The sequence below is a fragment of the Miscanthus floridulus genome, chromosome 6 (genome assembly GCF_019320115.1).
Source record: "Miscanthus floridulus cultivar M001 chromosome 6, ASM1932011v1, whole genome shotgun sequence".
NCBI classification, from domain to species: Eukaryota; Viridiplantae; Streptophyta; class Magnoliopsida; order Poales; family Poaceae; genus Miscanthus; species Miscanthus floridulus.
In genome coordinates, this window is record NC_089585.1 from 8,120,042 (window position 1) to 8,133,833 (window position 13,792).

A 13,792-nucleotide genomic window follows, 5' to 3' on the forward strand; every position below is an offset into this window, starting at 1 on the left:
TAATAATCTCTGATCTCTTAAACAAGATAATGGAGCTATGTTACAGTTGAAAGGTTACTAACACAAAGATTTTGTTGGCCCCATACAGTTATGGTTCCACATCTCTAACTGCAAAACCAGGCAACAAGATCCGTGAACTGTTAAAAGCTTCACCCGCACAACCAGGTAACCAGAAAACTCCGGCAAATTTCATCCACAAAATCACATAAAATCAGTAAACATTGGAACCAAATTGGATCTGCCAGCTGAGGAAAACTAACACAAAAAGTATAAGCTTAGTCACTATCCCCTTCTTCCCGCTCTTCATGCTGGGCCACAACCTTCTCTATGAACTTCCTGCAAACACCTTCGATGACATTGTCCCGAGATGAATCGCTGCCACCATGCCCATCATTCAGTACCGGGTCTGACTGGCAAAGGGCTAACGCAACAGCTGAAAGGAACATAACAGTGACTTAGTGTAAATAGATGAAACCCATGTATATTGCTGGGAAAAGAATTTCTGGAACGATGTTGAGGTAAAGGAAAGCTTCCATAAATTTAGTGTAATCTAAATGTGAAAGATTATTCTCTAATTTCTTATTACAGAAAAGGATCAATGATATGCTAAGATCTGGGAACCAGCATGCTGCTATTTTAGACAAACACCATCGAAATATTTGACACATGAAACAACGCAGACAAATCAAGACTGGATCTGGGGAGTGTATGCATTAAGGCACGCAGGTCATAATGAATTGTTTACTATTGATTTTTTTTTTAAATTATCACCTGAAGGTCAAAATATTTTGCTTTAATTAAGGAAGTTCAGGTGGTATATCCAAAAGGAAGCGGATTGTGGGGGCTAAATGGCATAGGCCAATATGCCATTCATAAATTTACAGGTGTGAGCTCAAAAAGACCTATCAACAGCACATAGAATTGGAGCAACTGGAATCAATCAACTAACGGGAAAAGCAGATACTGAATACTAATTTGCAGTATACGAGTAGTAACTTACATTCAGGTGTGCATCTCTTTCCACCAAACTTCTGCAAACCAACATAAGTCCCTTTGACAGCACTGTTGTTATACACCAGTATTGTAGGAACATTCCTATCTGGGTAGTTGGGGATGCAGTCTGTGGAGATAATTTTAACAAACTTTGTCGCTGGGTATCTTGTAGCCAATTCCTCCAAACAATTCTGAAGCAATCCACATTCAGGTATCCTGTCATCAGATTTATAGAATTCGATAAGCGCCACAATTTACTAAAGAACATCATGCTTCATGCATCAGATCAGGTATGGAGCTCATTACACTCCGATGAATTCAGATATCCTTTCTGTACAATTTTGATGCAAGCAACACATGGAAGCAGTAAAACATCATACAGAAAAGAGCAACAATTTCATGGAAGATCCTCCATGCTGAAAAACTGCAGCATGACAATCAACTAATTACATTACAGCTTAAAGTGGTGGACAAATCAACAGGACAATGTCCACTAAATCCAAGAATTGCCAAGCTATCTACTTGTTATATGGTCATGAAAGCATGCTCACTTCTATGTCAGTTCCACCTCCTTTGAACCCTGCAAGCAACTCTGGAAGTCTTGGGTGCCGCTTCGTTGAAGTTCTTCCTGTGGCTAGCGGGGCACAACAGATGCTGGACGGCGGATAGACTGGCAAATCGCGGTCTGATGCACTCATCTTGCTGCCCACTTAGCGACCCAGGAGGAAGGAATTGAGCACCTCATGTCAACCTGAGTCTTCTCCCGCCAGGTTTGGTCCACTGCCCACAGCCTACAAGTACTAGCACCATCCGGGCACGATAGCTTCCAAACATGGTGGTGCAAGGCGACACATAGGGCTCCAAAGGTGGCAAGGAAGGGCCTCAATTCACTGGTGCTCTTCCTGGCGTGGACTCTATGGAAACAAAGAAACCAATGTGTATTTGATGGAATCACACAGTCGGTCTCGGCAGTAATCCAAGAGGCAAGCGATTAAGCACATTTCTAGACCATGGTAGGCGCGAAGGCCATGTGTGCTGCTAGAGCGAGCTGAGTAGGCGACAGCTAGTAGGGGCTGCATGTATTGTTTAAATGGTTGTGTTCATGCACAAAAAAAACCTAACCCAACCGTGGAATCGGTTTGTAGTCGGACAATTTTTTCTATCTATCAATGAAACAGCATGCAACTCTCCAGCACGTTTGACAAGAAAAAAGAAAGCATGTTCACAGATCATATATATCGAAGGTACGAGTTGCTGGGACCTCACAGCAATAAAATGTCTGGCTACGAGCCAATGACACACAACACAAGTATCAGAATTCCTATATCCAGCCAACCATAGTCAAATTTCATAGTTGCCTAGTCTTTTCAGGCAACTTTCTATAGAAAACCAACACAACTAAACAAAGTGCAGTCAAAGTCTGAATTTAGTTCAATCTGGTTCCAGAGCTGTTTGGTCGAATCATACAAAATAAACCCTAGAATTGTTCTCCCATGCATTACATAGCATGCAAAAGGATGCAGTGAACTGTGAAGAAAGAGTTACCCATCCTTGTAGAGGAAGACCACAACCCAAACATCTGATGGTGCCTGAGACACCTCCCGCACGAAGTCCGAGCCAGTGATGGGAACTATACTACCAAATCGCGCGGCTTTTGCTGCCTCCCTCAGCTCTACGAGCCTCATCTTCCTGCAGGCATGGAATTACATCAAATCGTCACAATCAATTCCCACTTGTACCAAACGAATCGCAAAACGCATTGAATAATCCAAAGTCCGGAACTACTGCGAGGAATCCGGATCAACAATAGAAAGACATCAGATTCCTATCAGAAGCACACGAATTATACCAATTAACCACGCTAGTCAGATCAGATCAATCAAATGCGGCAGGCACTAAAGCTTCTTAAGATGCATCTAATAACAGACGGGGAAAAGACAGCATCACGGATCAGCAATCAGACTGCAGACCGGATCAAGCCTACGGAGAGGCCCTACCTGTACTGCTCGAGGAAGCGGTCGTCGTCCAGGTCGTCCTCGAGTTCCTCGAGCTCTTCGGGCTCGCGCTCGTCGAGCCATTCCTTTGACTTGGGCTGCTTGTCGGCGTCGACCTTGGGGGCGAAGGGCGGCGGCTTGAAGGGCTCCGGTTTCGGAGGCAGGTTCCCGAGGCGGCGCTGGATGTCGTCCCACTCTGTGCTCCTCCCCTCCACGTCCTTGTACACGAAGTGATAGTCCGCCATGGCCGAGCACAAGGAGGCAGGAGCGCAGAGAGAGAGATGGAGGGAGGCAGGGGATGCGCAAAACCGCGGGGGAATGGGGAAGCGAAGTGGGGACGAGAAGGGACGAGAAGGGAGCGCGGAAGCACGACTGACGTGCGGGCCCCACTTCCTGGATCCTCTAGCAGAGCGGCTTCTGACAGGTGGAACCATCGCGTCGGTGAGATGGCAACCAATTTCGCTGCGGCTCTATATAACAACAGCCCTCGTTGAGCCGCGCGCCTCCCTCTACCGCCTCGCACCGCAGAGGCGCAGCTCGACTTGACCTCGCCGGAGAAGCGGAGCTCGAGTAGAGGCGGCGCGCGGGAGATAGCAAGCAGTCGGCCCCAGGTGCCGCGTCGGCGGAGATGACGGACGGCCACCACTTCAACAACATCCTCCTCGGAGGGCGCGGTGGCACGGTAAGCTCCTCCGCCGCCGCCTCCGCCGCCGCTTGGTCGATTCTAGGGTTTGGTACGAAAATAGGATATCGCGAGATGACGTCGTGGCTGGCGAACTTCTGATAAGCTAGTGATTTTAACTGGTTAGCCCATTTTTCCCCCGACGATTAGCTGCGGCTGCGTATTGGTCGGGTTTTAGGGTTTGTGCCGTATTTTAGGCCAAATTTCGCTTTCATTTGTTTTTCTGCTCCATTTGGTTGACTCAGGTGCTTGGTTAGGGGGCGTTTCCTCACTCTGACTTGTTGGATTTCGTTGTTGTGGCCTGGGTTTGTCCAATTTGTGCCGAGGTTTTCATGCGAAACCTTAGATTCCTATGGTGGTTTTGGGGGCTAGAGTGTTTTCTAGGCTTGACAGCTGCATAATACAAGGACGCCTATATCTACTAGTAGGAAATTACAAATCTCTTCTCCGTTTTTTTGAAACTTACAAGAAGAATACAATACAACATGATGCCTTTGTAGGGCTCCCCTTCTCTGCACGCCAAAAGAAAGCACACACTCTCTGTGCTTATCAAATTATTGTGTTTCCATTGACACAATTAACGTTCGCCATGTTGTCGATGTCTTTTGTGTACTTATCTTAATGTACAAAACAATGCTTGCCCTAACCTAGATCCTATAATACATGGAACACTCTCACAACTTATGCATTGGAAAATGATCTAGTAATAATCTTATCTGACGCCTGACCATCTTTGGTATTATACCTATACTTATGAATCCTGAGACTAAATGTTCTGCATTCCTTCCGTTCAAGATCTATTACTGTTTCTGCTCCTGTGTTTGGCTGTTTGCTGCTCTTGAATAGTATACAATTTATTACTTTTTGTGAACGTTTAGAATATTAACATACTGTCATGACCCTTGCACCTGTGCAGAACCCTGGTCAGTTTAAAGTGTATTCTGGTGGACTTGCATGGAAGAGACAAGGTGGAGGAAAGACCATTGAGATTGACAAAGCTGATGTAACCGCAGTTACTTGGATGAAAGTCCCCAGAGCATATCAGCTTGGAGTCAGGATTAAGGATGGCCTGTTCTACAGATTTATTGGCTTCCGTGAACAGGTACCCCCCCCCCCCCCCCCCCCCCCCCACTCTCCGCGCGTGCCTTTAATATTATGTAGTTTATTAATGGTGTTGGTATTGGAAATAAAGAGGCTGCTGCATCTGGAGAATTGTGTATTTAGAACACTTGAATCTGGATGCATTTCTCAGTAAAATTAGGATATATTTGTTGATGCAAAACTTATACAGTTAAAAGTAGCACTAGCTTTGTCTAGTTTTCTTAGAATTTTGGAAATCCACTTTGCTGACCAGATTTTCTATCTTAATATGGCATATGATTATAATGAATATCGCTTTAATATGAATTAGATCATGGAAAAGGAGAATGCTTAGTTTGCCCAAGTTACTCTGCTGTGAAACTGAATAGTTTCTGCCTTGCTATATGTGACATCTTATTTTGGTATATGTTTTTCATCTGTTGATTAAACCTTGAGCAGTTCGATCTTTATATCCACTAAAGCAAACTCTTCTTGTTCAAATTAAGTGAACAGTTACTATATTCTTTCATGCCACTTGGTATGCCTGTCCTAAACAAGTCTTGCAGAATATGGTATCTTTTGTACATACTGTATCTATTATGTAGTTAAGACTTACCTATAGATAATATTTGAAGGAATATTGTTCATGATTCTGTATGCAGTGTTATTCAAAGATGGAAAATTCAAAATTATATTTGGATCATCAGATTTTCTTTGGATTTGGTTGTCTTAAAATATTGTCAGTCATTTCTGAGAGTATGCTTTGACTTTTCAGTAAAGATGAATGGTGAGGTTAATATATTTCTCTTATTGTTACCTGACGAAAATATTTGATCTTGTCCTTTCTTGCATAGGATGTGAGCAGCTTGACCAACTTCATACAAAAGAATATGGGCGTCACACCAGATGAAAAACAGCTTTCTGTTAGTGGCCACAATTGGGGAGGGATTGATATAGATGGTAATTTGGGTGACCTTTTATTATTTTAGCATGGGACCCCTTTTAACATATGTTCAGTTTGATTTTAATGTTTGTTACCCTTGCCTCTGTAGGAAACATGCTAACCTTTATGGTTGGTTCAAAGCAAGCATTTGAAGTATCCCTAGCAGATGTTGCACAAACCCAGATGCAAGGAAAAACAGATGTTCTCTTAGAGCTTCATGTTGATGATACTACTGGAGCCAATGAGGTTTGTAGTGGACAGTAGTTGTAGTGGATCCACTCATATTTTCTGCATTGCCATAGTACTGTGCTAACATTTTAATCCCTCATGGTTGCAGAAAGACTCCCTCATGGATTTAAGTTTTCATGTGCCTACTTCGAATACTCAGTTTGTTGGGGATGAGAATCGCCCTCCGGCTCACGTAAGCTCACTCAGTAAGCACTGTTTAAATGAAGCACATTGAAGTTGCAAAATACTAACTAATGAAAACCTATCTATTTTCTGTAGATTTCATGGGAGACTATATTGAAATTTGATGATGTTGGTTCTTCTGAAGAACCAGTTGTCACATTTGACGGAATTGCAATTCTTACACCAAGGTGGAAAATATGAACCATTTACCTTATTATGAGAAACACAAGATTGTTGAGCTAAAAAAACTAATGATTTTTTGTTTTGGCAATACAGAGGACGTTATAGTGTTGAGCTTCATCTGTCATTTCTGCGACATTGTTCGCCTCTTTCTTTTGCCAAAGGTTCTGTTCTTGTATCCTATGTTGAGCTGTGCTTTATTGTTGTGCATAATATTACATTCTGACACTAAACCCATTGCATGGTTGAGCTTTGCAGTCAAACAATCCTCATACGTTTGTTGTTATCACTCTTGATCCACCAATCCGTAAAGGACAAACATTGTATCCTCACATTGTTATTCAAGTATTGCACTACAATTTTTTTCATAATGTTTAGTTGGTTATAGTCATATTACCACTTCATTTTAGGACTTGTTTTGAATAGATAGACTAATTTGTTCCCTTATCTCTTATTAATAGTTTGAGACAGAGGCAGTAGTTGAAAAGAGACCTGGCATTGAGTAAAGAGCTGTTGGTTGACAAATACAAGGACAGGGCTTGAGGAATCTTACAAGGTGGTGTCTGTTAATTTGAAAGAATACTGTTTACTTATTGACTTGATCCATTCCAGTTGAAGACTGAATCCTAGTTTCTAAAATAAAATTAACATGTTGAAACAAAATTTCTGAGTATGGCGAACTCTTATCTCAAGCATTGTGTATCCTGTTGAGAGATATTGTGGTCACCTGCCAGCTTTTTCCATTAGCATAATGCATCTTGCCTTCTATGCTTTCTTAATAATTGTGCTATGCCTTTGCCAAATGTGTTTTGGATTTGAAGCTAATACGTGAAGTTAGGCTGAGCAAACACTTAATTACTCTTTTGATATGTATCCTATCCAAATCTGCAGATACTTCATTATAACCTGGACAGTGAGAATTCCTTTAATATTTTGTGCCCATCTTCTGTTATCAAGGGACTGTGCAAACAGTGTGCTGTCTCCTTAATTCCATGTTCAGTATTCTCCATTATATTTTCATAATTTGAGAAAAGAACTATTTTAATACCTACTACTCTCCATATTGAGATAGTTGATCTAATTTACTAGGACTTCTAATATTAAAATAGATGTATATTGAGGAACTGAATACTAATTATTCCAAATGTTTTTCATGCTCATCCATGCAATTTATGATCTGAATTTGTTGGGCATTATGAGAGACAACATCAGTCGGGATAAATTGCAATGTTCTGCCTCCCCTTGCAGAAGGCTAAACCATAATATTTTAGATACGTTTGGGTTTTCGGGGGATGGTTGTAGTATGTGCTGCTATAATTATACAAAAAAGATTGAACATTGATAGTCTGAATTTATGTGCTCTTAAGTCAATACATGTGCTGATTTTATACAATATTGCATGCTTTTGGTGGTAATTTACTGGGTGGCTATTTTTTTTCCTCTTCATGGTCAACTAAACTCCGCCTATGGTGGGGCGCCTTTGGTGTCCCAGCATAGTAGGTCCCAAGCCCTGATAAAGGAGGAGAGTTGTGTTAGGCGCGGCGAGCCAATGTAAAAACTTAGCCACTTTAATGGAGATGAAACCCAAAAGAATCCTGTTGGGGTATAACCCTCTTAGCGACGCGCCATGTCGGAACCCGGGTATGGTGTTAAATGGGCAAGGGTCGGGTCGTCACCCCCGTGACGCGTCGTGTCGTGATCTGGACACGGTGTCAAGTGAATAAGGATCAGGTCGTCGCATCCTTAGTGGCGCGCCACATCGGCGCCCGGGTGTGGTGCAAAATGAGCAAGGGTCTTCACACCTACCTCGGCGGATGCGAAGGGTAAGGAAGCTAGTCGAGCCAACTAGGATCCGTTTAGGTAGCTGGAATGTAGGGTCCCTTACAGGTAAGTTAAGAGAGTTAGTGGACACAGCGGTTAGGAGGCGTGTAAATATCTTATGCGTCCAAGAGACTAAATGGAAGGGGCAGAAGGCGAAGGAGGTGGACAATACCGGCTTCAAGCTTGGTACACAGGGACAACTTCAAATAAAAATGGAGTAGGGGTTTTGATTGATAAGATCCTCAAAGATGGAGCGGTGGAGGTGAGAAGGCAAGGGGATAGGATCATCTTAGTTGAACTTGTCATTAGTGATATGGTCTTAAATGTAATTAGTGCGTATGCCCTCAAAGTAGGCCATGATGAGAGTGCTAAGCGGCTTTTTTGGGAAGACTTAGATCGCTTGGTTAGAGCTGTCCCTAGTAGCGAGAAGCTCTTTATAGGAGGTGATCTTAATGGCCATGTAGGTACATCAAGTGCAGGTTTCGAGGCTGTTTATGGGGGTTTCGGATATGGTAGTAGAAACCAGGAGGGAGAGGAAGTCTTAGACTTCACCATAGCTTTTAATCTGATGATAGCTAACACTTTCTTTCGTAAGAGACAGTCCCATTTAGTGACCTTTAGTAGCGGCCAGTACTCTAGTCAAATCGACTTTGTCCTTACAAGAAGCAGGATAAACGAACATGCGTGGACTGTAAGGTAATACCTAGAGAATGTGTGGTTGCTCAACACAAGCTGGTGGTGGTTGACTTCCCCTTTCAGGTGTAAGCTCGTGGGAACAAACAAGCTAGGGTTGCTAGAACGAAGTGGTAGAAATTAGAAAGGGAGGCATCAAAGGTCTTTAAGTAAAAGGTCATTGAAGAGGGCCCTTGGAATGATGAAGGCGATGCAAACAACGTGTGGGAGAAGATGACAACATGTGTTCGGAAGGTTGCTTCAGAGGTGTTTGGAGTGACTAAAGGGAGCGGATGCGACTCGAAAGACACTTGGTGGTGGATGAAGTGTGCAAAAGGCTATTAAGGAAAAGGAGTGTTATAAGCGCTTGTATCATGACAGGTGTGCAAACAACATAGAGAAGTACAAGGTGGCAAAGAAGACTGCAAAACGAGCGGTGAGTGAGGCAAAGGGGCGGGCTATGAGGACCTTTACTGACGTTTGAGTACGAAGGAAGGAGAGAAGGACATTTATAGGATGGCTAGGGCTCGCGATAGGAAGACAAGGGACTTCAACCAAGTCAAGTGCATAAAGGATGAGAGGGAGCAGCTCTTGGTGAAGGAGGATGAGATCAGACATAGATGGCAAGAGTATTTTGATAAATTGTTCAATGGTGAGAACGAGAACACCACCGTTCAGCTGGACGACTCGTTTGATGACACTAACAGGCGCTTTGTGCGGAGGATTCAAGAATCGGAGGTCAGAGAAGCCTTGAAAAGGATGAAAGGGGGCAAAGCGATGGGCCCTGATGGTATCCCAATCAAGGTGTGGAGATGTCTCGGGGATATAGCTATAGTATGGCTAACCAAGATGTTCAACAATATCTTTCGATCGAACAAGATGCCTGAGGAGTGGAGAAGAAGCATATTGGTACCAATCTACAAGAACAAGGGAGATATCCGAAGTTGTATTAATTATCGGGAATTAAGTTGATGAGTCCACACTATGAAGTTATGGGAGAGAGTCATCGAGCAGCGCCTGCGAGGAACAACGCAGATATCAACAAACCAATTTGGTTTCATGCCCGGAAAGGTCAACCACAGAAGCAATCTTCTTAATAAGATAGGTTATGGAGCGGTTTAGAGAGCAGAAGAAGGACCTCCACTTGGTTTTCATTGACTTGGAGAAGGCTTATGACAAGATATCAAGAAATGTTATGTGGTGGTCTTTGGACAAACATAAAGTCCCATCAAAGTACGTGACCCTCATCAAGGACATGTACAACAATGTTGTGACTAGTGTTCGAACAAACGATGATAATACAAATTACTTCTCGATTAAAATTGGACTTCATCAAGAGTCAGCCTTAAGCCATATCTCTTTGCCTTGGTAATGGATGAGGTTACCAGGAACATATAAGGGGATATCCCTTGGTGTATGTTGTTCGCTGATGATGTAGTGTTAGTGGACGAAAGCTAGGCGGGAGTAAATAGAAAACTAGAGCTATGGCGGCAGACCCTTGAGTCTAAAGGTTTTAGATTGAGCAAAACTAAAACCGAATACATGAGATGCGACTTTAGCGAAGTTGTACAGGAGGAGGGAGATGTGAGTTTGGAAGGTCAAGTAGTGTCTAAGAAGGATACCTTTCAGTATTTGAGATCTATGCTACAGAGGGACGGAGACATTGATGTGGACGTTAGCCATAGAATCAAAGCAGGGTGGATCAAGTGGCGACAAGCTTCTGGCATTCTCTGTGACAAGAGGGTACCATAAAAAGCTAAAAGGCAATTTCTATAGAACGACGATTAGACCGGCTATGTTGTATGGAGCAGAATGTTGGCCTACAAAGATTCGACATGTTCAACAACTTGAGTGTTGCAGAAATGCGTATGTTGCGATGGATTTGCGGTCACACAAGAATGGACCAAGTTCGGAACGATGATATATGTGATCGCCTAGAGGTAGCACCAATTAAGAAAAGCTTGTCCAACATCGGTTGAGGTGGTTTGGCCATGTCCAAAGGAGATCTCTAGAGGCACCAGTGCATTGTGGAGTCCTAAGCCAAGCTAATAATATGAGGAGATGTAAAGGAAGACCGAAATTGACATGGGGGGAGGCAATAAAAAGAGATTTGAAAGCTTGGGATATACCTAGAGATCTATGTTTGAATAGGAATACTTGGAAAGCAGCTATTGAAGTGCCTGAACCGTGACTTGGGGCTCTTGGTGGGTTTCAATTCTAGCCTACCCCAACTTGCTTGTGACTGAAAGGCTACGTTGTTGTTGTTGTTGTTGTTTGTTGTTGTTCATGGTCAACTAAGGCTCCATGGCTTTTCACCGTCTTTATTTTTCTAAATGAATAATGTATGCTGATGTTTGCAAGTGTGAAGATGTAGAGCTTAAGTTTTAGAAATCCTTGAAAAATTTGCCATTTAGGCAATCTTCCATTTATTGGACTATGTCAGTAGCTAGTTCTATGCAACTCTCATGTCATTTATTTTTATTTCTTTTAACAAGTATGCAATCGATACTTGCTGGTAACTACACTAACTTATTCCTTTTTCTTACACTGTTCTCAATATATCCATAGGGTCTAATACATGAGGTATTTACCAAAGTCCTTCGTGGTCTATCTGGTGCTAAAGTCACAAGGCCAGGTTCTTTCAGAAGTTGCCAAGATGGATATGCAGTTAAATCATCACTCAAAGCTGAAGATGGACTGTTGTATCCACTTGAAAAGGGTTTCTTCTTCCTGCCAAAGCCACCTACACTCATTCTTCATGAGGAGGTATCAGTTTATATTTGTGGTTGGAACTCCCAGTGTCCATTCGTAGTAACTGCTGTTTATTACATTCTCAATGCAGATTGAGTTTGTTGAATTTGAACGTCATGGTGCTGGGGGTGCCAGCATATCATCTCACTATTTTGACCTCCTTGTCAAACTGAAAAATGACCAAGAGCATCTCTTCAGAAATATTCAAAGGAATGAGTACCACAACCTCTTCAACTTCATCAAGTATGTTGTCCCTTTTATTGCCTTCATCATCTTTCATGTTATACAGAAACTTAAGTTTTCCTCTCCTTATTTTTGACCCTTTTTTTTAGTGGAAAGAACATTAAAATAATGAACCTTGGAGGAGATGGTCAAGGTGCAAGTGGTGTAGTTACAGATGTTCTACGAGACACTGATGATGATGCCGTTGATCCTCATCTAGAGCGTATTAAGAATCAGGCTGGGGATGATGAAAGTGATGAAGAGGTATGCTGCCTTCTTGTTATGTTGCTTGATGCTGCCTTGTTAATCTTATTACTGAGCCCTTCTATATACTTATTATTTATCTTCATTTTAGGATGAAGATTTTGTTGCGGATAAGGATGATAGTGGATCTCCTACTGATGACTCGGGTGATGAGGAATCAGATGCTAGTGATAGTGGTGGTGAAAAAGAGGTATTTTTAAATTTATTGTTGTTGTAGACCTGTAGCAAGCCTGAAGCCATGATGTAATATGCAGTTGTTTTTCTCCACAGAAATCATCCAAGAAGGAAGCAAGCAGTTCAAAGCCAGTTCAGAAAAGGAAGCCTAAGGGCAGGGATGACGAAGGACATGAGAAGAAAAAGGCAAAGAAGAAAAAAGATCCTAATGCCCCCAAAAGAGCAATGACACCGTTCATGTATTTCTCAATGGCTGAGCGAGGAGTAAGTTGCTTTGGTTAATCATTCCCAGCATATTAGGTCGTTTAGATATTTTGTGACACTGAGGGTAGAGCAGAAACCTTCCCACACTAGAAACTGATATTGGACAGAAGTTTAAAGTTTATTTTTGATGATGCAGAACATGAAGAGCAGCAACCCAGATTTGCCTACGACTGAGATTGCAAAGAAGCTTGGGGAGATGTGGCAAAAGATGTCAAGTAATATTCTAGATCACTCTTAATTATATTATCCGAGTAATAGTATCAGCATTGTTTCATCTGTGAGGCAAATTTTGCAATGTTTTGTCATCATGTTTACAGCTAAAACAAAAGCTGTGTGCTTACGGTTCCCTTGTTCCTTGTCATGAGCAGGCGAAGAGAAGCAGCCTTACATCCAGCAGGCCCAGGTCGACAAGAAACGTTATGAAAAAGAGTCCGCCGTCTATCGAGGCGAAGCTACAGCTGATGTGGATTCTGGCAACGAGTCTGACTAGATTCAAGCCCTTGGGCTGGCATGGTGGCACTGTTTGAAATTCTAGTGGCATGTACTATTATTATACGTCGGCAACTGTTGCCGTTGGGTGAAATTGCCAGCATGCGTGTGCGTGTGCCTACGGTGCCGGCACTAGTAGTTTGCCTCCAGCATTGCTGACAGTAAAGAGGGGGTTTCTTGTAGCGTACCTCTGCAGGGCAAAAGGTTGTACGAGTGTAGTCTAGTGACTTTTGTGTAAAAACCAACATACGTGGTTTATGAGAGGGTATTGCGTTGAAGCTTATTTATTTTTCCTCGACGGACGAAAATTTAAATATTGATTGATGATGGCTGTTTTGCCTGATCTCGTTGGTGAAAATTCCAACAGATCCAAACACGCGGTGCCCGCCATCACAAGGCTACAAGCTCCCTAGGAAAGAGTCCTGGCCTCCTGGGGAATTTGTTTGGTGCCCCGGTGTTTGTCATAGCCAACTGCTCGCTCGCAGCACGCTCTTGGTCCAAACTAAAGAAAAGGACGCCCCATCAAGGATCTGTTTGGTACGTTCCCTCGGCTTGCCACACCATAAGGGCTTCACCAACGCAGGCTACAAGCTTGTTGGCCTCAACCAAAAGCAATGGTACTTACAGATAAAAAAAAGTAGAGGTGTCAAAACTCACATCGAAGGCAGCTGGTTTGGTGTGATCCAAGCGGATAGCTTTATCTCCCTCTTTGCTGCAAGTATTCAGCTTTTATTTTGTTGGGGACCAGTGGAGGTAGCTCACTTCCTGGCTGCAACGCGCGCTACAAAGGATGCTTCATCCTTTTGTCAGATGGAGCCATGGACTCCTCTACAAGAAGCTCTGGCGCATTGC

At 42.9% G+C, this 13,792-nt stretch overlaps 1 protein-coding gene and 1 pseudogene across 1 annotated transcript; one reads left to right on the forward strand and one right to left on the reverse strand.

The window, feature by feature from the left end:
* On the reverse strand, window positions 1–3,339 carry LOC136461603 (uncharacterized). Its single transcript, XM_066460886.1, has 4 exons — window positions 2,991–3,339; window positions 2,539–2,682; window positions 1,001–1,209; window positions 1–433 (listed from the first exon to the last, which is right to left on the reverse strand). The coding sequence occupies exons 1-4, from the start codon at window positions 3,230–3,232 to the stop codon at window positions 276–278; spliced, it is 753 nt and encodes a 250-aa protein (XP_066316983.1). The 5' UTR covers window positions 3,233–3,339; the 3' UTR covers window positions 1–275.
* A 150-nt stretch (window positions 3,340–3,489) lies between these two features.
* LOC136461604 (FACT complex subunit SSRP1-like) lies at window positions 3,490–13,223 on the forward strand (annotated as a pseudogene).
* Window positions 13,224–13,792: the final 569 nt, after the last annotated feature.

What these genes read in the sequence shown, in the direction of transcription:
- LOC136461603 (XM_066460886.1), bottom strand. Translation starts at nt 3,232, where the DNA reads ATGGCGGACTATCACTTCGTGTACAAGGACGTGGAGGGGAGGAGCACA. An exon ending in CGCTTCCTCGAGCAGTACAG is followed by an intron (nt 2,683 to 2,990) that starts GTAGGGCCTCTC and finishes CCATGCCTGCAG; the next exon opens with GAAGATGAGGCTCGTAGAGC. An exon ending in GTCTTCCTCTACAAGGATGG is followed by an intron (nt 1,210 to 2,538) that starts GTAACTCTTTCT and finishes ATCTGATGACAG; the next exon opens with GATACCTGAATGTGGATTGC.